Raw genomic sequence first — 22974 nt, forward strand, 5'->3', positions numbered from 1 at the left:
ATTGGTTGAAATTGCTCAATGGATGTTTGAGATACAGGTGGACACACAGGACCAAACATAGTAGGCATGCCCCCACCCCACCCCACTCCACAACATGACACTGTTTTTAGGATTTGTTATGTATTGTTTTTTAAATAATCTGTCCAACTTATGATTTTATAGCCTGGAATCCATGCAGATTGGATTTTTACGATCGTCTTTCCAATCGAGTCATGATCACCGTGCAAGAAAACAGTAAGGAAGACCATGCAGGGAAGGGTCTAAATGAAAGGGGTGGTGTTTTTGTGCTCATCTTACAATTGCTAAAAGCAAGATAATTCATTTCTCAAAAACGATTACTTTTATCTGCAGGTTTTACCTGTATCATCAAACCAAGAGCCGCATGTATCATATCTCCATGTATCATAGACCCATAATATTTAATATTCAATATTCAATCTATATTACGCTTATAAAACACACACTACAAAAGAGTGTGGTATGGTACAAGTTTTTGAAAAAACAAAATGAAATTTATAAAAGGTTCACAATTGATAAAAGATTTACAATCAACATAGTATATATTGTGTAATACAGTACTGTTGGTATATAGAAACTTAGGGTCTCATTTATTTCAGAATCCCCTCCTATCATGATTTACACTAAATTTACAGATAGTGCTGATCCACTAGTGTGATGACGGGGAGTACTTTATACTGGTCCAACAGCCACTGCATTGAAATGATATCATTACATGTGTCAATACTGGATGAACTGGGATGACCTGAGCTAAATCACAAAGTACGGTTTATTCTGCACGTTCAATTGACAGCAATTGTGGTGTGATGATATCATTGCTATCAATCACCATGCAGGCTTTGTCTAAATCACAAAAGATGTCGCATGACAATCCCATGATTTGGTAAATAGTAGTACAGGCAAGATCTTGAATCAACTAATTAGCTGTATAATTTATATATATATACATGTGTGTGTGTGTGTGTGTGTGTGTGTGTGTGTGTGTGTGTGTGTGTGTGTGTGTGTGTGTGTGTGTGTGTGTGTGTTGAAACTGCAGTCATTAATACTGGTATAGTCAGACTGTAAATGTCTATATAGATCCTGGGGTATATTAAAGTCTCATAGAAGAGTGTACATGCCACCCAGAGGGGTCACTTTTTCATGGACCTAAACATGGGTCAACTTTTCATCTGAAACTTCTGTAATCATTGGGTCAATAACATGGGAAATGTCTTCATGCTTTAAAAATAGGCTTCACAACACCAGAATAAAGGTAGTTGATAGATGATTCGAGATCCCTACCAAAAAAAGTTAAACATGATGTGAATTTACTAATTTCTGTGTTAATTTTCTTGCCAAAGAATTTTTAGTCAATTTCTTAAAATCTCATTCCACAGGAACCAGCACATTAATTCAGACATTAAGTTGAATATATACAATACAGTCTACAGTTCATCTACATCACATACCCCCCCCCCCCCCCTATAACTGTCTTCATTTACTTTTACAACTCATCAAATTAAGTATGACCAATAAATATCCAAGTGTTTAGGGTTGGAGCAATTTCTCAACAAAAACAAATTAAAAGATTATGTAACACCCCACCTATTTACCCTATTCACCCCCCACCCCCCCCCACCCCCACCCCCCAGGCATGTTATCAGAAAACAAACAATTTGTTTATTTTTGCCTGTGAAACCAAAATGTCTATAATATATTGCCTTTAATATGCTAATTTAAAAACTGATCCAGACAAGTTTACTAAAAAATGCATGTTTATATTGCCGCTGTTGAAATTCTTGTAACTTTCCCTTCCCTCAGTCGAGACATATTTCAGTTCAGCATACAAGGGGCTTCATTACATAAATTTATTTAAATATAATTATTTATAATTTTATTTTGTAAATAAATATGCAAATTGCCAAAGAGCCTGGGGTGTGTTATTGATAAACACAACTTAATAATATTGTGAAAATAAAATTATTAATTATTATATTGTTAAAGGGGCAGTCTGTAATTTTTTTTATTGGTCTTGGGTGGTCACTTTTTGCTTCAAAAATTTGTTGCATTACAGCTATTGAAGCATGATGAAACATGTCTACCAAGTGCTCAGCTTTCCCCAGAAATTCGTATTTGATATAAACCCTGTCATTATGACCTAAGTTTTTATAATTAAATATATTCGAAAAGAACCACAATCTCAATAATAGTGCACATTTTAAAACCACCTCCATCTCACTCATTAATTAGTATTCCACATTTGTATGCAAAGAAGTTTTGATGCATTATAATATGTACACTAACTTTTATAGTATACTAAACTGTGATTTCATTCATGAGACTTTGTCACTTTAAAGGCAAAAAATGTAAAGCCAGAGAACTATTACAAACCTGGAGTTATCTGTGGAAGAGTTGGAGCTTGATGTACACTGCGCCATGTTTGTGTAGTGGAGATAATGCTATCTTAAGTAGGTCAAACATCCATGTGTACTGCTTAGTATCATGCAGAGGTATCATGTACTGAGTTGGTTTCATAAATTATTAAGCGTAAACAAACATATATTTCAGGCTATCTCACAGGGGCGTGTAATATTTCATAGATTGTTGTTTTCTTATTGCTTAGAATGCCGTTTTCTTAGGAAAATATCGTACGAATCTTGCTGCTACAAACGTATTAATCTCTATACTACGAAGAAATTCTGTTCCCCTTACATGTAGGAATATCTCATCAAAAGGTTGTTATATTTAGTCTGTAGACCTGGAAAACAACAATCTATGAAATATTACACGCCCCTGCCCTGTGGGCTATCTGTGTACACTGTCTGTATGGCTTTGACACAAGTACATGTATATGCGTGTACAGTCAACAGTTTCAACATTGACCCAATCTGATTAAAATCCGATGTAGATGTTAGGGTCTAACAGCATACCTCTCGGCGCAGGACACTCCTCCAGGCCGGGCACCTCCAAGCGCAGGCCGCATACAAATATTTACCGTGGCCGATAATACCGTAGCCGATGATACCGTAGCCGATGATACCGTGGCCGATAACGACAAACCGGTCTTCTAATTCAAGTGTCGGTCTTCTAGTTCAAGTGTCGGTCTTCTAGTTCAAGTGTCGGGCTTCTAATTCAAGTGTCGGTCTTCTAGTTCAAGTGTCTTCTAGTTCAAGTGTCGGGCTTCTAATTCAAGTGTCGGTCTTCTAGTTCAAGTGTCGGTCTTCTAGTTCAAGTGTCGGTACTATACTTTCATCCAACCAGGACACCTGTCAGATCATGACAAACATTTTACATGTCAGGGACCAGTCAGTTTCGTTGGCCTGTGGTACACATATATATTTGTTCTTGTCTCTGTTTCTTTCATAATTTTTTTAAAAAATATTACTTCATGTAAGGGTTCAAACATAACTATACATAAAATTATACATGTACATGTATTACCTTGCTACCACACTAGTTACAGAACATGCCATGTAAATGTTTGGCTGTTTCACAATCAGTGCTTCACTTATCTTGCACTTTGGGGCAAAAGTGAACTTGAAGGTTTTGTAATACTATTAGATAGTTTATAAAAGAAATTGTTCTAGTCTCTTCAGTATGAATTTGTCAGAAGGGATGAATATACTTCCTATTTCGGACACTACGATGTATCGACACTACAAATCAAATTCAAGTTTGTATTGAACACTAGGTATGACCTCCTAAAGTGCTCTAACATACCAGTGATTTGCTATACATGCAATATCAATGCCCCTATACCAATGTTACATGCCAACTTTTATAATATGGAAAATCTATTTAAAAAGTTATATTTACTTTAGCTTTTCGAAGCTTGGCAATATTACTATGGCTATGAATAACCTAAAAATTGCCTAAAAAGAAACAAAAAGTTCCAGATCTACAAGGGGGGAAACTCCTTGGACTCCCTCACCCCAGAGGCCACCCATTCGTTAAAACCAACAATAAGATTCACCAAAATTGGCAAAAAAAATTCAAAAGCTTCTAGGGGGAGACCCCCTAGGACCCCCATAAGAGGTAGACATGCCCCAGTCTCAAATCAAAGTTCATCTCTCCACCTCTTACGGTCAAGATGCTATGAAACTTTATTTAAAAATGTTTCAACCATATGTAGTTGCTTTTTACATGTCAGAGCTGTCTTGTAAAGCTTGCAAATTATTGTTTGAAAGTGTCTGTGAATAGCCTTAAAATTGGCTTTAAGAGTAAAAATCCTCCAGGGCTTCTAGGGGGAGACCCCAAAGAACCACCCTTCCCCATAAGAGTTAGACATGTTCCAGTCTCAAATCAAAGTTCTTCCCTCCACCTCTTACTGTCAAGATGCTATGAAACTTTATTTCAAAAATGTTGAACCATATGTAGTTGCTTTTTTACATGTTAGAGCTGTCTTGTAAAGCTTGGAAATTATTGTCTGAAAGTGTCTGAATAGCCTAAAAATTGGCTTTAGGAGTAAAAATCCCCCAGGGCTTCTAGGGGGAGACCCCTAGAACCCCTACCCCACCCCTCCCATACACACACTCACACACTCACACAAGAGGTGGGCATATCCCAGTCTCAAAAGCTCTTCCATCTACAGCTTACTGACAAGATGCCATGAAACTTTATTCACGGGGGTCAGTGACTTTTTGTTGGCCCAATGGAAAAAAACACTGACCACCCCCTACCCCCCCCCCAGGCTGGAGAAACTGACCGGTCTATCTAAATGTCTGAGCTCACCAATCAAGTTTCCCATTTGCATTTTCAGTGTGTCATCATACCATACCATGGCATAAAAACTGTCAATGATGTTTATTTAATTGAAAATCAAACATGTATTGAAATATGTAGTTTTCTAAATATAATCTGTGTGTGATAGAACAGCATCGTTTTACTCTCTGTAAATTATTGTCTGAAAGTGTCTGAATAGCCTAGAAATTGGCTTTAGGAGTAAAAATCCTCCAGGGCTTCTAGGGGGAGACCTCTAGAACCCCCCCCCTCCTCCCATACACAGACACTCACACAAGAGGTGGGCATATCACAGTCTCAAAAGCTCTTCCCGCTACAGCTTACTGTCAAGATGCCATGAAACTTTATTCACGGGGGTCAGTGACTTTTTGTTGGCCCAATGGAAAAAACACTGACCACCCCCTATCCCCCCCCCCCCGGCTGGAGAAACTGACCGGTCTGTCTGAATGTTTGAGCTCACCAATCAAGTTTCCCATTTGCAGTTTTCTAAATATAATCTGTGTGTGATAGAACAGCATCTTTTTATTCTCTGTATTACCCTGTGCGAAAACCAAACAGAAAATTGTGGCAACAAAAGTAGGTGTTCAACATTGATGTAAAAAAAATCGGATATCTCAAAGAAGGAAAGAAAAAAAAGTTGCCAGCTTAGGGGAAGAACAAAAAAAATAATTCACAGGCAAGCAGGTGGGGAAAAAAATAATGACCCCGGGTATCAAATGGTCTACCCCTTAGAAGGTAGTACCTCAGTCGTAGTGGTCTGAGGTATTACTCCCTGCCTTGTGCTTATCTTGGTTACGTAACACATCCTTAGAAAAGTGTACGATAAGGACACATGCTATACTGATCAAAGCTATTCACTGCCAGAGAAAGAGCGTTAGTTCTTATTAGAAGTCTTTGACTAGTAACACAGAGTGTTGGTTACAGGGAAAGTCTACAAATACGTCAATCGTTCAACTTACGTTCGACCAGATTGATGATACGTTCAATTTAATATTCAGCATAGGTTCGACTTCCGTTCGACCAGATTGAACACACGTTCGACCAGAACCCATTCGCATGCGTGGAGGGAAGGTTACTTTTATTTTCGCTAGCTTGTGAATTCATAGTGGAAATCTACAAGATTAACGGTATTTCGTGGCTTTTGCTGCAAATATTACCCATGCACGTCCAAAACAGTGCTTTCAGGAGGGGCTAGTCAAGATGATATCAGTAAATGATTTGATGATATCATCAAATACAGAATACAAAATAAAACGGCTAGCCATACGTCCGCATGATCAGAAGAGGTCATCGTCACGCGTTCACTTGCGTGTTTCCAATCCCTCTGTTTATACGGCCCCGACCAGATTGAGCAAACGTTCAACTTATGATTCAGCATACGTTTGGCTCTACATTTGTTTGAATTTAGACTTGGGTCTATTGCTACGTTTGTTGTTACATTACATCATACAGAGAATAAAGTGACATTGACCGTGAAACAGACCAGTGAATTCTTTGTATGTATGTATGTATGTATGTATGTATGTATGTATGTATGTATGTATGTTGTGAGAACGCATTGTCGAGGACTCTTAGCTTACACAGAGATACAGACTTATCTAAATCGATAGCTGTTGGCTGACTTAAGAATCGATTACTCCCCTGAATTCGTTTGTGGACATCTCAATAGCCAAGCAAATGTGTGTACCTGCCAGATACCTCTTAAAAGTGTAGACAATATAGCCATATAGTTGTATTTTGTATTGAGAGTATATGGCCTCCTACATGTCCTTATTTTCAAAAAAGTGCTCACGATGGGGACACCCCCTCCAAAGCCCTCCCCACTAGTTATCATGGAGGATGCTGTTTCTGCCCAAATTCAAGATTGAAAGAGAAGTACATGTATCTCCAAGTGCAGGTTGCAGCCGCGTGTGAGACCTTTTCTGCAAAACCCAGATCTATTTGTAAAGAAATCTCTTATTGATATATGGATGGATGGATGGATGGATGGATGATGAAGTCGATTTCTAACTGTTATTTTAATGTAGAGTAGCATACAATTGCACATCACTAGAATGTGGGAAGTGGGGGAGGGGCGATGTATAATTAATTACACATACTAAAATATTGTGTAGCCTAGGGGCTGGGGTTAGGAAAATACTTGAGTTCATTTTGGAATGGCCATGAAATTTTTTGAGAGCAGGAAGTGGGCAGCAAAAAAAACCTTTGACCAAAATATTTGGCCTAACGAAAGTGACAAAAATATGAAATTTATGTGAAAGATCTCAGCTGCAATCCTTTGCTCACAGTTGTTATAAACCACAATCACATGGAAACATAACTAGATGATTAATGTTCAAGAAATCAGTTAACAATTATATTACACTGATGTAATATTATTTCAAACCCAGCAAATTTTATGGTATGTTAAGAGAGGGTGGACAGTTAGATGCAATGCACAACGGACAAGTACTTTCACACCTGAATTTACAAATTGTAACTAGTCTTTTAACATCTCCAGTTTGTTCAACATCTCAAGCTATTTAGGTTGTGGTCTGAGAGGTTTATCTGGTGTGAACACTGAAGAAAGAGATGTGATTTGTTAAAACCTTGTTGTGTTTCTAAATCCAAAGCAGAAGAGAAATTATGTGTGAATCATAGCGCAACATGAGTTAGCAATGGTGGAAATAATTTGCGTCAATGTTACAACAGCTTTATAGCAGCACATATATTACAAGTTGGAGTCCCACGTATGAACACAACAAAATAATCTGTGCCTATTTATTTTTTAGGAACAACTATTACCAGTAAACACTAAATCACTGTTGATATGTCAAACATGGACAAAGCTTACATGCAAATGTAAATTATAAATTAAAAATATAAGTTATCTGGTAGAAGTAAAATTAATTATTTAGTGAGCAAGTCCAGACATGTTGGGATGGGTTGGAGATGGGGTGAGGAGCAATTTATGCAGTTTCTTGACCTACTGGACAGGCGAGAATGAATCAAGGCAATTCATCTGAAGTGTAAAAAATTATACAAACATAAGTCTCAAATTGTTTGAACCATATCAAATATTAGCTGTCATATATCAATTGTTGATAAATATGACAACTTGCATATCACAGATAACAATCCAAAGAAGCATTCCTTCAAATAAACAAATAACTTTATTTACATATTTCTAATTTCTCAAAACCAGCAACACAAAAGTACCATTCACAAATAAAAACTATTTCAGTGACGAGCAGTGTCTAATATTTGTTGGTTTTGTTCCCTAGTATTTGGTAAACATATGCCATACAATGCATACATCTGTTCAGATGATGAAACAACAAATGGTTTTTGCATTTAACACACATACGCATGCCTGTCACAAATCAACACTCCTAAACAAAGGTTCTTCTTTGAAATAGACACATAGGTGGACCAGTTCAAGGCCATTCCCATTGTCCTGCTGGTGCTTCCGCAACAAGTGGTTCCCAGGTTTGCCAATCTGCCATCTTACGGGCCAAACGCAGCTCTGACTCAGCCTTCAAAGAAAGAAATGATGTAAACAGAATAAGATTCAAATACTACCACTCATGCTGCATTTACTATTTAGTGACGATTTAACTATGATGTTTCAAAACTGAATTTCTTGTTACTATAAACTCTTACGATTTGGTGTATGAGAATAAACTCAATACTTTCACAAATCAAGGTCAGTTACCCGGATGCTCACTGCTGGGGACTCTACCTGCAAGACCTCCCAAGACAAGAGTTTGGGAAAACTGAATCCCAACTCGCCCGTGCTGGAACTATCTCCTAAATCAGTGCATGCTGGGGAATATTTCACGTCCAACATTGCAGACTAAACGATTTAGGTACCTTCGCAACACGTTATACTTTGTAATTCCAATGAACAAACCCCACTTTTTATGACTTGGAAAAAAATGTACTGCATGACTTCTGTTGGGGGGTAGTTGGAATCTCGTTTCACCACACTATCTGGTCTGGGTGGTTTTGTAGAAGAGCCCGAGCAGTGGGAGTCTGGGTAACTGACGGTCACAAAATGGAAATCATAATATGTTTGAGTCACTAATGAACACATAAATGAACAAGCCTTCGTGGAAGACACATTGCCTCCCCCAATATTTTATTTCTGTGTGACTAATGAATAAAATTGATTTATTCATTTTTTAAATTTTGCTAAAGAGATAGAGAGATATTAGCAAAAGATCATATCTGATGAAACAGATGAAGATGAAGAAGCAAGGCAGTGACAGCAATCCAGAGATCAAGATGAAAGTGATATAATCAAATATTTCTATTATTTTGTATGGACCTGTTGTAAATAGCCTCTTCACACACCATCCAAACAGCCTGTTTGAACAGAACAGCATTAGTCTGAAGGAGTGAATATTAATCAAACTGTACAACTAATGTATTTACTCACTGCCACGGTTCATGATGACTAATGGAATACTATATTACAAGAGTCATGACATTTGCCCTTTTATGTGACAGGGGTGACATCCATTCCAACCACACAGTTCTTGACCCAATTTTAGTACGGACTAAAGTGATTGACAAAATGACACCAAATTAACCAATTGAAATGTACAAAGGACACAATAGTATGACTGAATGTCTGCAGGACACAGTTTTCTGACCAAACTGTACCAAAAGAAAATAGTTTCTCGACGCAAGTCAAACTATACCCAAAAACACTTTTTTGGACTGCATTTTTAATTATCTTCAAAAGACAATTTTCTAATAAAAACAAAGAACACAATTTTATAATTGAATTCAGTTTGAATACACTGATTTATGGACTTAATTCTGATTGCAATATACCCGATGAAACACTCCTGTGTTCTACTTGAATATACTAACTTGAGGGACATAATTTTTTTTACTAAATATGCACTACTGTACTTCCATGATGTATATCTGTTGATTTGATGCAGTTCATTATATCTAATAATCTCTATCCTTGAAATAGAATGTCAATCAGAAAATTACATTCTTTACACACATTCAGTCTGGACATTGTGTCATTCAGTCAGAGTTCTTTTCCACATCACCAGAGGGCGCTAGCACAATAAGCTATCACATGACATGGGCTAGACAGCAATACTCCGGTTGGAATAATTTGGTTGGAACATTTGGTGACAGCTGACAATTACTGAGTTAAGAATATGATTATTGGCTACAACAATGGCAGATAAAGTACAGACAAACAAACACAGACAGACAGACACAAACTAAAACTTTCATTGCTACAATAAGCTATCAATGGACATACATATGTAATTAGACTCACAGTAGAGCAGCATCTTTGATTGCCACTTTTCCTCAATTAACAGTACATCCAACCTCATTCAGTTCATTCACCTTAACTACAAGATGATTGTATCCACATAACCAAGGCACTGCTATCACCCACTTGACTTGTGTAACCTACCACATGCAACAACTACAATTTTAGTTTGTGTCCATCTACGTTTGCTAATGGCATATTTTCCTTAGTAATATCAAACTGACCACTAGTTATCTAATGTCACTGTGAATGGTTAACTAGTAACTTCACATGGTTGCTGCAAGTTTACTGGTAACCTCACATGGTTACTGCAGGTTTAGTGGTAACCTCACATGGTTACTGCAGGTTTAGTGGTAACCTCACATGGTTACTGCAGGTTTAATAGTAACCTCACATGGTTACTGCAGGTTTAATAGTAACCTCACATGGTTACTGCAGATTTACTGGTAACCTCACATGGCTACTGCAGGTTTACTGGTAACCTCACATGGTTACTGCAGGTTTAGTGGTAACCTCACATGGTTACTGCAGGATTAGTGGTAACCTCACATGGTTACTGCAGGTTTAATAGTAACCTCACATGGTTACTGCAGATTTACTGGTAACCTCACATGGTTACTGCAGGTTTAATAGTAACCTCACATGGTTACTGCAGATTTACTGGTAACCTCACATGGTTACTGCAGGTTTAATAGTAACCTCACATGGTTACTGCAGGTTTAATAGTAACCTCACATGGTTACTGCAGATTTACTGGTAACCTCACATGGTTACTGCAGGTTTAATAGTAACCTCATATGGTTACTGCGGATTTACTGGTAACCTCACATGGTTACTGCAGATTTACTGGTAACCTCACATGGTTACTGCAGGTTTAATAGTAACCTCACATGGTTACTGCAGATTTACTGGTAACCTCACATGGTTACTGCAGGTTTAATAGTAACCTCACATGGTTACTGCAGGTTTAATAGTAACCTCACATGGTTACTGCAGATTTACTGGTAACCTCACATGGTTACTGCAGGTTTAATAGTAACCTCACATGGTTACTGCGGATTTACTGGTAACCTCACATGGTTACTGCAGGTTTAATAGTAACCTCACATGGTTACTGCAGGTTTAATAGTAACCTCACATGGTTACTGCAGATTTACTGGTAACCTCACATGGTTACTGCAGGTTTAATAGTAACCTCACATGGTTACTGCAGATTTACTGGTAACCTCACATGGTTACTGCAGGTTCATAAAAGGAGTTCACATGTCTAATTTGGTACTTTCTTCATCTAGTAGAGCACAATGCTCTCCTTAATCTTGTGTATTCTCTGTCACGTAACCTAAAATGAACACAAGATTAATGATCTGATAATGATTAAAGGATGCTTACTTGGACTATCACTTCTTCTACTTGACCACCACCTATTTTAGTTTCCAAGTCTTCAATACCAGGAGTCTTCAAAGAAAAAAAGGAAAGGAAAGGCGTGTTACTTTTTTTTTCATAAAGTGGGACAGGCTGTAACTGTAGCCTCATTTTCGGCTCAGGTCAAAAAATACACATGCCAAATATTATTCAGGGACAAACCGACAGTAACATGTATTACAGCATGATTGAGGTGTTATGGTATGATTGACTTCTTACAGCATGACTGAGGCATGATGGTAGGATTGAGTTGTTATGGTATGATTGAGTTGTTGAATTGAAACTGACATTATTGTTTTGATATCCAAAAATCATTTCAAAGTGTCCTTTTTATGTAAAATCAGAATATTTCGTGAAAGCCCAAGTAGAAAGGTACTGAAATTATATTTCCATATGAGTCACTGAAGTAAACATAAAGACCCACAAAGTAATCGACTTTGTCCCTTTAAATCAGAAGAGAAATGACCTATAGGATTACTGGTATGACAAAATAAATTAAAGTCTACTGCCTTGGAATTTCAAGATCGTATCCCCTTTTCTCCTTTTCCTGCTGGCACTTACAGTAATATTTTATGAAATGTATCCACTATTTAGTAAGCATATAAGACAGTATGGTTTCTCACTGGATAAATCTATCATCAGATTAGCAAGTGTACCTACATGTACATGTTGCCATGTACTGTTAGCATATATGCATACACAGTGTATGTGCATATACTAACAATACATGGTGACATATTATTAAAGTATGTACACTTTTCAATAGATATTTCACTGTGTACTTATACATACACTTTTCACTAGATATTTCACTGTGTATATATACATACACTTTTCATTAGATATTTTACTGTGTACACAGATATACTTTTCATGAGATATTTCACTGTGTACATATATTTTAAACTTTCAATGAGATATTTCACTGTGTACATACCGGGGTACTTACACTTTTCACTAGATATTTCAGTATGTACATATACTTAAACATTTCATGATGTATTTTAGTATGTACTATATACTTACACTTTTCAATATATATTTCACTGTGTATATATACTTACACTTTTCACTAGATTATACCTATCAGTGATAATGGTTTCAGTGCTCTGTCTGTAGGCACAGTTCTGTGGTAACACCTGTAGTGCTGCCAAACATTTGGTATACAGAATTTTCAGTTTCTGTGTGGGAAAAAAAACATACGTACAATATGTGACTTAGGGATGACATTTCTCAACAATATTTAGTAGTTTGCTTAGGTTGGTATAATATGTAAGTAGGTAATATCTCCCTGAATTCCCCCCATCTCTTTACCAGAGTTCCCAAACAAAATGAATACAGTGATAATACAAAATTTAACAACAAACTCATTATTGTAAAATCTCCCACACTCTCACACAAGTTCATGCCGTTTATATTGGGCTTTGTATTCAAAATTATTCTAAAATATTACGAGGTTTCCATTTACAGATAAAAAGTGGTGTTTTTTTTGTATTTTTGGTATCCGCAGATTTTGTCAAAAGTATAAAAATATTACAAATTATCACTTTTATGTGAGTGACAATATCATAGTAGTAATTCCAATGTATTTCTATTCTCTTGGATGCATAATATCAAAAATAAAATCACTTGGTTTATTTGGTGAAAATAACATATGAAGAAACCTACCTCATGAGGGCGGGCTTCAACAGCCAAGCCTACCAGACCTGTAGTCTAAAAGAGAATGGGAAAACAAATCCAGAGTAGTGTAAGATTACTAGGATTGTTACACTTTACATTGTAATTCTTGGTACTTGAAATAGAATGTTACTGTCTAGGTGCATCATAAAAATAACAAACATTCAATTTCTTGGTCGACACCATAACTTCCACTCCACGCGCTTCACACGCATTACTACATGTAATAGACACGCATGAGAATAATTTGACCTTCTTTGTTCTATTTGAACCCTCTAGCATGAGGTAAAATGCTATTGCAGATACCAAGAATTATGGAAAACCATTATGTTGTCCTGGTAGTTGGTCTAAATACTCCGGTTTGTAAATTGTGATGTTTAGTAGGCATCTCACCGATAGTGATGAGTTTCACCTGTAGCAGTACCCTGGTAGTCCAAGACAATTCTAACTTGTGCACCGACTATGGCCAGTATGACAAAATGTTCTCAGAGATCTGAGTGCTCTTAAAAGTGTGATCAATGTATTCGAATAAGTAATGAGATAGTGGCCACTCATTCACTACCAAGCCCACACTGACCTGTATCATTAGGTCAAGAAGTGTATCTCTCATAAACACACATGGTTCAAATTATGCAAGGACACAAAATTTTAGTATTATTCACAAACCAGAAGTCACAATTTTTTTAACAAAATATAGTGTTTTGGTGTTTTTTATTGAGATGTGCTGTTTAAAATAATTGTAAATCATTTGAATAGTTGATGTTGGAGTTCGGGAAAGAAGTTAGCTGATTAGGAGAGTTTGGGAGAGAAGTTAGCTGATTAGGAGAGTTTGGGAGAGAAGTTAGCTGATTTGGACGTTGGGAGAGAAGTTAGCTGATTAGAAGTTTGGGAGAGAAGTTAGCTGATTTTGACTTTGTGAGAGAAGTTAGCTGATTTGGACTTTGTGAGAGAAGTTAGCTGATTTGGACTTTGGGAGAGAAGTTAGCTGATTAAATGACAACTTGACATATTTTACTGGGAGAAAATCAGAGCAGACTCCAAAATTGTCGACATCTGTGTTCAATTGCACATTTGAGAGCACTCTGACTGAGAACGGCGTTATATCATGGATATCAACCATCATGTATCTGACTCCACACTCAAGTCAGTGCTTCCTTTGAAACCTATCTTCAATGATAGCCCATCAAGTGAACATACTATTCACTCCAGAGTCATGCTTTTCAACCAACCAAAATGACAGGTATCAGCCTTTTTTTCACTAAATGAATTAAGACATCTTTTGTTATTTTTAAAAAAGTATAATCAGTAACATTCTGTGATGTTTGAAGAGTAAATGTGGTTATTTATGTGCAAGTACATAGAACATTTTTACAAGTTTGTTGATAATCCTTCAACTTCAAGTTCAAGCATGGATCTATAAATCTCAGATCAACAGTTCAAGTACAAGGTTTTCAGCTTCAGCATCAGTCTGATAATATCTTGCATTTACCGGTAATATGTGGTTGATGATTGTTTGTATGGTAGGAGTACAAGAAGAATTGTAAGCATAGGGGCGTGTAGTATTTCTTAGATTGTTGTTTTCCTTGTATATGGACTAAATATAACAACGTTTTGACTAAATATCCTACCTGTGAGCATGTGAGGAAATAATGATGTATTATACATTATTTTATATCTACTACTATAGAGATTGACCAGGGCTTGATTTTAACTTTTTTCATTGGAAGTTCTAGGGGGTTATCAATTCCACAAATTGGTAGCCCATTCCATCCTTTAAATCATTGCATAATCAGTGGTAGCCTGAGTGGGCTACCAGCTGCAAATTATGGTAGCCCCATGACAAGAAATGGTAGTCTGTGGACATGGGACTACTGTTATGCACGAGTCAATGTAATGCCCGAGGGACCCCACCCCGGGTGATACGGGACAAATGAGGGGGATTAGACCGTGTCTGCAATGCCCGAGGGGGTGGGGCAATTCCCTCATATTGACCTCCCTAGTCATTTTCAAGGACGTAAAAGAGTGGTTGTGTGCCAGTCAGAATTTTTGAATGTCCCACCCATTGGGGTGGGGGAAATGTTGGGAGTTTTACTTGTTTTAGGTGGGGATTTTCCAGAATGTCTTGCCCAAGGGGGTGGGGTATTTGACAAATTTCCAAATCCCCCACTATGCCCCGAGGTGGGGGGGGGGGGGGGTTGACATTGACTCGGATACATTTGTAGCAGCAGGGTTCATATGACATTTCTCTTAGGTAAAACGGTAATCTAAGCAATAATACGTGCCCCTGTGGATGTAAGTTGGTATATGTACTCTGATATGAACGTTATTATCCGACGGCGACTTGGTGACGTCCGGAGCATCCATGGACCATGGTGGACAATGGTGCACCAAGGTCCAAAGCCCCTGGACGTGGACAGCACTCGGCGAGGCTATCTCGAGTTTGGAACAAGACAAATGTCCAAATATACGCAAAGCATGAATACATTGGTCCGAAACAATAAGGTAAGGTATGCAAAATTATGTCGAGCATTTCGTAGGCTAAAAATGTTGCAATTACAATCAACAATCAGAACGAAATGATCAGTACTGCTATTTATACGTACCCTTTTGAGAACACCAGCCATCTTGGATTTACAAAGCATCATGGGTATCTTCTCACTTGTTATACGTTGTTTATGTTTTACACAAATTAAAGTATGAATATCTTATTGTGCATATTTTATTCTTGTCTTTAATACTTTTAATTAATCAAGTGAGCAATCACAAGTAGTTGTGTTTCCTGTGCCAAAATGCCACCCACAATTTGATTTGAGTGTATGGGACGCCCTCTCGCGACTCTTCTTTCGAAGCAGATTCCGACTCGACAAATTCACAGTCGAATATCGTGACATATTTTGATTCGTAGACCATCGTACGATATTAATCACAACTTTATATTCATATATTTTATAAAGCTACTTATTTGCAACTTCAGTATTTGTACATTATCATTTAATTTGTCAAATTGTTATGTTTACATATTCTATTTTTTATCAACTTTCTTGGTTGATATTCTTTGTGCTATCATGTTTTTCTTTGTTTAGTATTGTTAACATGTTCATTTTGTAATATTTTGTATACAAACGTAAATAAGTATGTGTATTTAATTATTCATTTATCATTTATACGAACACCTTGTATTTAGTTACTTCCCATATTTGCCATGTACAATATTAGTTTCAAGTGAACTACTTCCATGCTCCTCACCAGAACATTTTTTTGGTGGAAATAAATTCAATTCAATTCAATTCAATTCAATTCAATTCAATTCAATTCGAAGTACAGTAGAGATTCTTTACAAGTTGAGTTCTATTGCACCAAGTTTTCAATCCCCAACATGTGCTTATCAAAGGTGAACTGGTACGGTATATAAAATCTTCTGCTGGGTTATAAGCGCCACTGAACATTGTTTTCTTTGGATATTTGGCGCTATATAAATTTATTAGATAGATAGATAGATAGATATGTAAGCTCTAAGGTGTTCTCACATAACCACCCTAAACCATATGTAAGCTGATAGCAGTTAAAATATTGTGCTACAGGCCGGCAGAAATAAATAAACCTTTACTAGACTTTTCGTTTCCTGTTTGCCACGTGCACTGTGACCGCCGGTGTAAGCTTATGATGAAGAATGAAAGTTGTATGAAAATATATCTTTTGGACAGCTGCAGATGGTAAATAGAAACAGAATGTAGTTACTACTATTCTATTCCACTATTTATTTATTTCTATTTTAATTACAGTACAAGGTGTTATGACTAAACGTTATTTCAATAACAAAATAAAACTATCCTACATGCATCGTAAATAGGTACAAATAAATTCAGGTGGCGTTTTAGGCAAGGAGAGTTCATTGACGTCATCATTGGTCACTGTCGGTGGGAATGTAACCCATGGTGATCGGTGGTGTCTACGTACAATTCCCACTGGATAACGATAATTTTCAACTTGTAATATAATTACACTACATATTAACTGAATATCAAAATCGATGACACTCTACATTGTGCAAACTGCACATGTTAATTCGAAACCAGTAGTGTATGGACCACATGGTAAAGTGCCGGCCTCGCATCTACCTTCGACAGCATAAAATAATGCACCATCTTTATTGCTACTGGTACCTGGCGTTGCTTCTGCTTGGCGATCCATACAAACATACTCTGAGCGTTTATGTGTATGGTGTGCAGTCATAAGGTAGCCATGGTACTCTCTCGTCCACTCCTTGGACGGACATTTGTTACGGGCTGGGACCATGAGAACTGTGCCACGAGATGAAGCACGACACACTGCACAGACTACATCACCGTCGTGGATATCAGCGAGTGGGGGAAAGCTAATTGTTTGGTATTCACTTCCGTATATTAAACCTTCAGCTTGGAATCCAGGTACTGGATTGTCATATATAGGATTCAAAGGCAAACATTGATAGTTGGCTCCACTACCTTGATGTGTATAATGGCTGCCACCTGCGATACCTGAAATTGTACACAATGCCAAAGTAGAATTTACGAAAGGAACTTTGCTGTTACTCTTTTTGATAAGTAACACATTTACCGGTATAAATATGAAAATAAATATAATTCACACAGATATTACTACATGCATATTTTATATCTTACAGTTAGCAATGGTTATAGTGGTAATTTAGAATTGATAAAATTCCAGTATACATATTTATTTTCAATCAATATTATGGATTCCTCTACTATATCAAACTATTATGAAAGTCCTGTACAGACAAATCTGGTTGTCATTTAGCTGTAGGCTGGTGAATATTCAACATTACAAATATAATATGCATGTGCCACGTCATTATCAATGGATGGGTAGAATCGGAGAACATACGTATGGACACATACCCTCATAGACTAATTCTGCTGTATCGGGGCACGTTTTCCTTCCCCATCTCACGTAAACGGTTCCTCTACCACCACCTCCAATATGATGTCGTACACGCATTACAATTTCATCAAGTACAAGTGACGGGACTGTGTGTCCTTCCTCACCCTGGTCACCATTCAGTCCCGGTACACCAGCTACGAATAAAACAAAATCACGTTTAAACGTGCATATATGTATATGTAGTTTGTAGATGGAGTCGACGTCATCAACGTAATCCATTGGAATCCAAGCATGAGATTCAGAGTCAGTAGACACCTATGCGGTATTACTTCCATCTTTACAAGCTGTAATAGATCTAGACGGATTAGGCTTGACTTCGACATTCAAAATCAAAATAGCGCTTTTACTTCTTCATTTATTCAAATGTGGGGGGTCTTTTTCTATTTCAAAGCAGCCTGGCAGTATTGACACGAATGGTACATGTGGGATCTATATTCTTTTTGAATGATACACCTGTAAATGATCAGACCCTACATGAAATAAACTAACAGTAGATCTCAGCTAAATAGCAAGGATCTAATTGTTTTCAATCAAAATTGATAAGCCTGAGAACAAAGAAAACTGATAAATAAGTTGTGGTGTCCCATGTTAGATATCATTCTACTTATTTTGGTTATGGTATATAGTGTATATAATGAAGTATTTTACGTCAGGTGACACTGTGTAGGGTCATGACGAAACATATATCATCAGGTGTACATGAAATCATTCCTTGAATGCCAGATTGTGGGACTACTGTATATAACTGATATATCCTCTAACCCCCTTACATGTATACACTGATATATCCTCCAATCCTCCACCTCCCCGTCTTGCGATATCACACTAATTCGGGTGACGCGTTAGCCTAATTCGGTGCAAAAGTTCCCAAAGTGTAGATTTGTGTGATATTGATCAGTTTCAATCGCCATGTGATCAAACATGCTTCATTGAGTATAAGGACACAGATACATGTATGTAGACAACGATATTATATTACATGTAATGGAGTCATGATGGGCGAATGGTTACAGTGGCTTGCTTGTTTGGAATCTGCAGGTTGTAGGTTCGACCCTGTACGTCGTTGCTGTTTGTTTCTGAATAGCTAAAGTTCTTGGGCAAGATTTGAACCACGATTGTGCTCCAGTCAACCCAGCTGTAGAATTGGGTACCAGGTTATAGATATAGGTCTTTCCTGGGGATAACAATATAATAACTCGACCCTCACGAAAAAAAGGTATTTACCTATAAGACTATCGAGTCTAATAAAGATTATTATTATATTATGAAAATGTCTTCCCCGTCATTGCTATTAATACTTTAAAGAATACGTACATGGGCCAGCCTTTCCCTTAGCTCCCGGTTCACCCTGGTCCCCCTTCATTCCAATAGCTCCTCTTGGGCCTGTCTCTCCAGATAATCCACGTCGTCCTCTTTCACCTGGCTGTCCATCCCTTCCAGTGATACCTGGGACCCCTGAAGGTCCTACCACCCCTGGCATCCCACGTGGTCCAACGGGACCAGGTGCACCTTGTGGTCCTGGTATGTTGACTACACTGCATGGACTATGCTCTGTATTAAAAAGTAGTATGCATCATTGTATCGGCGTACTGAAGTTGGGTAGTTTGTTCTATTGAATCATGTTTTCAATCCCTAACAACATAAGCGTATCAAAGGTGACTTGGTCCGGTATATAAAATCTTCTGTTGACGGTTAATGTATTCGTCGTCAATTTCACATGGGGTGACGTACAACATCAATATTGCGTAATACTTAGATTTACATAGAATGGACAAAGAATGACTGAGAACTACAGAGAAATTAGTCAAAATATTTGAATACCCGTTCGTTCGCGATAATTCATTCATTCATTCATTCATTCGTTCGTTCGTTCGTTCGTTTGTTCATTCGTTTGTTTGTTCATTCACTCATTCATCGTCATCATTATCATCATCATCATCATCATCGTCGTCGTCGTCGTCGTCGTCGTCGTCGTCATGTACATTTTGGTTATCATCACTTTGGCTTCTGACCTCTAACATCTTCCTCATCTGAAGAGACATGACGTTTCGATATTCCGGTTTCCGTTTCCTGGACAACTACCTGTAACACATTATATTTGGTAAACATAAGTTCCTGTAATGGTGTAGATACAAGTAACGACTGAAGCTGGTCTTAGCTGCAACTGGAACATTTAGATAAAATAAATTACTCGTAATATTGTACACCCTGAATAGTGTTGAAACAACCTGTGAGTGAATGTATGTTTGTAGTTGTATACATGATATATATGGCACAATAAATCAAATCAAATTGATTTTAGGTCTGCATCTAAAAACAAGCGCCATCAACGGCGATTATGATTTCAACCAATTAGTGCACTATTAACGGACAAGATTGGCCACTGATTACCATGTACAATGTCCAGGTCTTGGTATTTTCAGTCAGTGAATATATTTAACAGTGGTTGTATTTGATCAAATGTCCCCAGTTGCAGCTAATGCAGGTTTCAGACGAAGTTTCCTATTGGTGTTTAGTGTAGTCCACTACAAACCATTTAATGGCCATATGGTATACTTCTTGTCTTCTCTTCGATTGGTTTGTAGTGACCCCCACAAAGTCATGTAATTATATCACACTGGCAATGTATGGTACTACTGTTTTCATGTAGTACTACTGCACGGGGATTAATAACAACAATCTTACCACACACTGATCGAACTTTAACATCAGAAATTAAATCTAGTCCCACGTGACGTTTAGCCAATCTTTGCCTGCCTATTTTCCAGACCTCCCAAACAATACTTTTAAACTCCTGTATGATTTCTGTTTCTTTAATTAAGCCAACAGAAAGTCGGAAAAGGAGTCCATCTGACCCAAAATTTCTTTTAACAAAAGGATTTTCAAAGAAAAGTTTCTGATGTAAGTCCTAGCGCAAAGTCAGGGTCCAGGAGCAGGGTCAACGACCTGTGACTTCACCAGTCAATCAACCCTTTGTTTACCACGTTTAGATGAAATGAAAAAGCGATGGCCAATTTCTCTACGACAAAGATTAAAGTTTTGGGTGTAAAATTCATGTGGACATGAACACACATCTCATATAACTGTGGAATATATATATGAACTCTTAGGGAGGGTATACGATATTTGTGAGCATGAGAATGGATGTCTGGAGTCCGGGAAAGACCTATATCGATAGACACTGTAGTTGTAGAAAGAATTATAAGGAACAAAGAAACTGGTGATTATATCGTTCACATTCCCCTGTGATGTAACTTCAACTTTGTATGCATTTATCCTGCATGAGGAATACTTGCCAAATTTTGCAGTCTTTCTTCCAAAACGCCAACTTGTTGTTTAGTCTGGTACAGACAGATTACGGTGAATACATTGAACGCCAAGGCAATAACTGCTAAAAAGACTGCAGAGCCAACACCAAGGCTAGACATCTGTTTAGATGCTTTCTTCCTGACAACGTCCATGCTTGAAATGAAGGATATCTCAATGGATACACCCTCCCATACCCAGATAAACAGTCTTTATTTATTGTTGAAATCAACAAGCTCAGTATTGAATTTCCAAGACTAAATTGAACCCTTACTCACAACTAGTAATGTTTTGTATACAAATGTAAATAAGTATGTGTATTTGATTAGTATTGTTCATTGATTTGTACGCCTTGTAATGTATTTAGTTACTTACAAATTTGACAGGACTATGGACTAGATTAGTTTCAAGTGAACTATTTCAATGGTCCTCACCAGAACATTTTCTGGTGGAAATAAATTCAATTCAATTCAAAGTACAGTAGATATGCTTTACAAGTTGAGTTCTATTGCACCACGTTTTCAATCCCCAACATATACTTATCAAAGGTAAACTGGTACGGTATATAAAATCTTCTACTGAGTTACATGTAAGCTGTAAGGTGTTCTCACATAACCACCCTAAACCATATGTAGTGTTAGCAGTTAAACTATTGTTATATTATTAATAATTATATTATAGCATTACCAATTCCAGTGAATTTTGTGACGTCATCGCTGTACATTATTACTGATAATGTACTCCGTTATTGGGCATCGAGGCCCTGGAACGAGCATAACAATACAAGCTTATTGTTCTGTTTCTTCATACGACTAGGTATTTTTTCGAAATGTATGTTGTTACTTATGATTGTCATTTCCACTGTTTAAAAATACAACGCATTCATGAAACAAGTTTGTCTTCACAGCAGTTCACTGAAGTGTATATGTGTGTGTACGTGTACGTACGTGTGTCGCTATGATTCATATGCGGCCCAAAATGAACCACTGTTTTCAATGCCTACGCTACACGACCGGTCGTACGACCAAATTTCGGTCGTGGATGTTTAGTATCATATAATACACAGGGCTATAGTAATAAATACCCGGATGTTCGTTTGACCTCGGACAATAAACAATAAATTTATTCTATCTTCTCCACGACCGGTCGTAAGCTACGGAAGCGTATTAGTGCCAAGTTGTAAGGAAAAAAATAAAATTTAAAATCTCGTAATTACGAGATTTCAATTCTCGTAATTACGACTTTTTTCTCGTAATTACGACTTTTTTCTCGTAATTACGACTTTTCAATTCTCGTAATTACGACTTTTCGATTCTCGTAATTACGACTTTTTTCTCGTAATTACGACTTTTCAATTCTCGTAATTACGACTTTTCGATTCTCGTAATTACGAGTAAGCTTATGTTGTTCGTGATATGTATTTTATCACTGTCTTTTCTCCACGACTGGTCGTATGGTCGTGGCATGTATTTTTTCCAATGACTTTTCTCCACGACCGGTCGTATGGTCGTGGCATGTATTTTTTCCAATGAATTTTCTCCACGACCGGTCGTATGGTCGTGGCATGTATTTTTTCACCATCTTTTCTCCACGACCGGTCG

The 22974-nt window shown here is 37.4% G+C and overlaps 2 protein-coding genes across 2 annotated transcripts; both read right to left on the reverse strand.

Annotated features, from left to right (window-relative positions):
- Positions 1-7879: 7879 nt before the first annotated feature.
- LOC144439512 (NADH dehydrogenase [ubiquinone] 1 alpha subcomplex subunit 5-like) lies at positions 7880-15758 on the reverse strand. Its single transcript, XM_078128810.1, has 5 exons — positions 15727-15758; positions 13115-13159; positions 12511-12627; positions 11414-11479; positions 7880-8252 (listed from the first exon to the last, which is right to left on the reverse strand). The coding sequence occupies exons 1-5, from the start codon at positions 15745-15747 to the stop codon at positions 8154-8156; spliced, it is 348 nt and encodes a 115-aa protein (XP_077984936.1). The 5' UTR covers positions 15748-15758; the 3' UTR covers positions 7880-8153.
- Positions 15759-16905: 1147 nt separating this feature from the next.
- Positions 16906-21528, reverse strand: LOC144434495 (uncharacterized). The gene is made up of 5 exons (XM_078122953.1): positions 21364-21528; positions 20080-20149; positions 19382-19618; positions 18025-18201; positions 16906-17640 (listed from the first exon to the last, which is right to left on the reverse strand). Exons 1-5 carry the CDS (start codon positions 21526-21528, stop codon positions 17162-17164), a joined length of 1128 nt encoding a protein of 375 aa, XP_077979079.1. The 3' UTR covers positions 16906-17161.
- Between the last annotated feature and the right edge of the window lie 1446 nt (positions 21529-22974).

The sequence above is a fragment of the Glandiceps talaboti genome, chromosome 1 (assembly GCF_964340395.1).
Source record: "Glandiceps talaboti chromosome 1, keGlaTala1.1, whole genome shotgun sequence".
Taxonomy (NCBI): Eukaryota; Metazoa; Hemichordata; class Enteropneusta; family Spengelidae; genus Glandiceps; species Glandiceps talaboti.

What these genes read in the sequence shown, in the direction of transcription:
- LOC144439512 (XM_078128810.1), bottom strand. Translation starts at nt 15,747, where the DNA reads ATGGCTGGTGTTCTCAAAAGG. An exon ending in TTGAAGCCCGCCCTCATGAG is followed by an intron (nt 12,628 to 13,114) that starts GTAGGTTTCTTC and finishes TTTCCCACACAG; the next exon opens with AAACTGAAAATTCTGTATAC. An exon ending in GGTATAATCTAGTGAAAAGT is followed by an intron (nt 11,480 to 12,510) that starts GTAAGTATATAT and finishes TTTTCTTTGAAG; the next exon opens with ACTCCTGGTATTGAAGACTT.
- LOC144434495 (XM_078122953.1), bottom strand. Translation starts at nt 21,528, where the DNA reads ATGGACGTTGTCAGGAAGAAAGCATCTAAACAGATGTCTAGCCTTGGT. An exon ending in TAAGGGAAAGGCTGGCCCAT is followed by an intron (nt 18,202 to 19,381) that starts GTACGTATTCTT and finishes TTTTATTCGTAG; the next exon opens with CTGGTGTACCGGGACTGAAT. An exon ending in AGCAGAATTAGTCTATGAGG is followed by an intron (nt 17,641 to 18,024) that starts GTATGTGTCCAT and finishes GTACAATTTCAG; the next exon opens with GTATCGCAGGTGGCAGCCAT.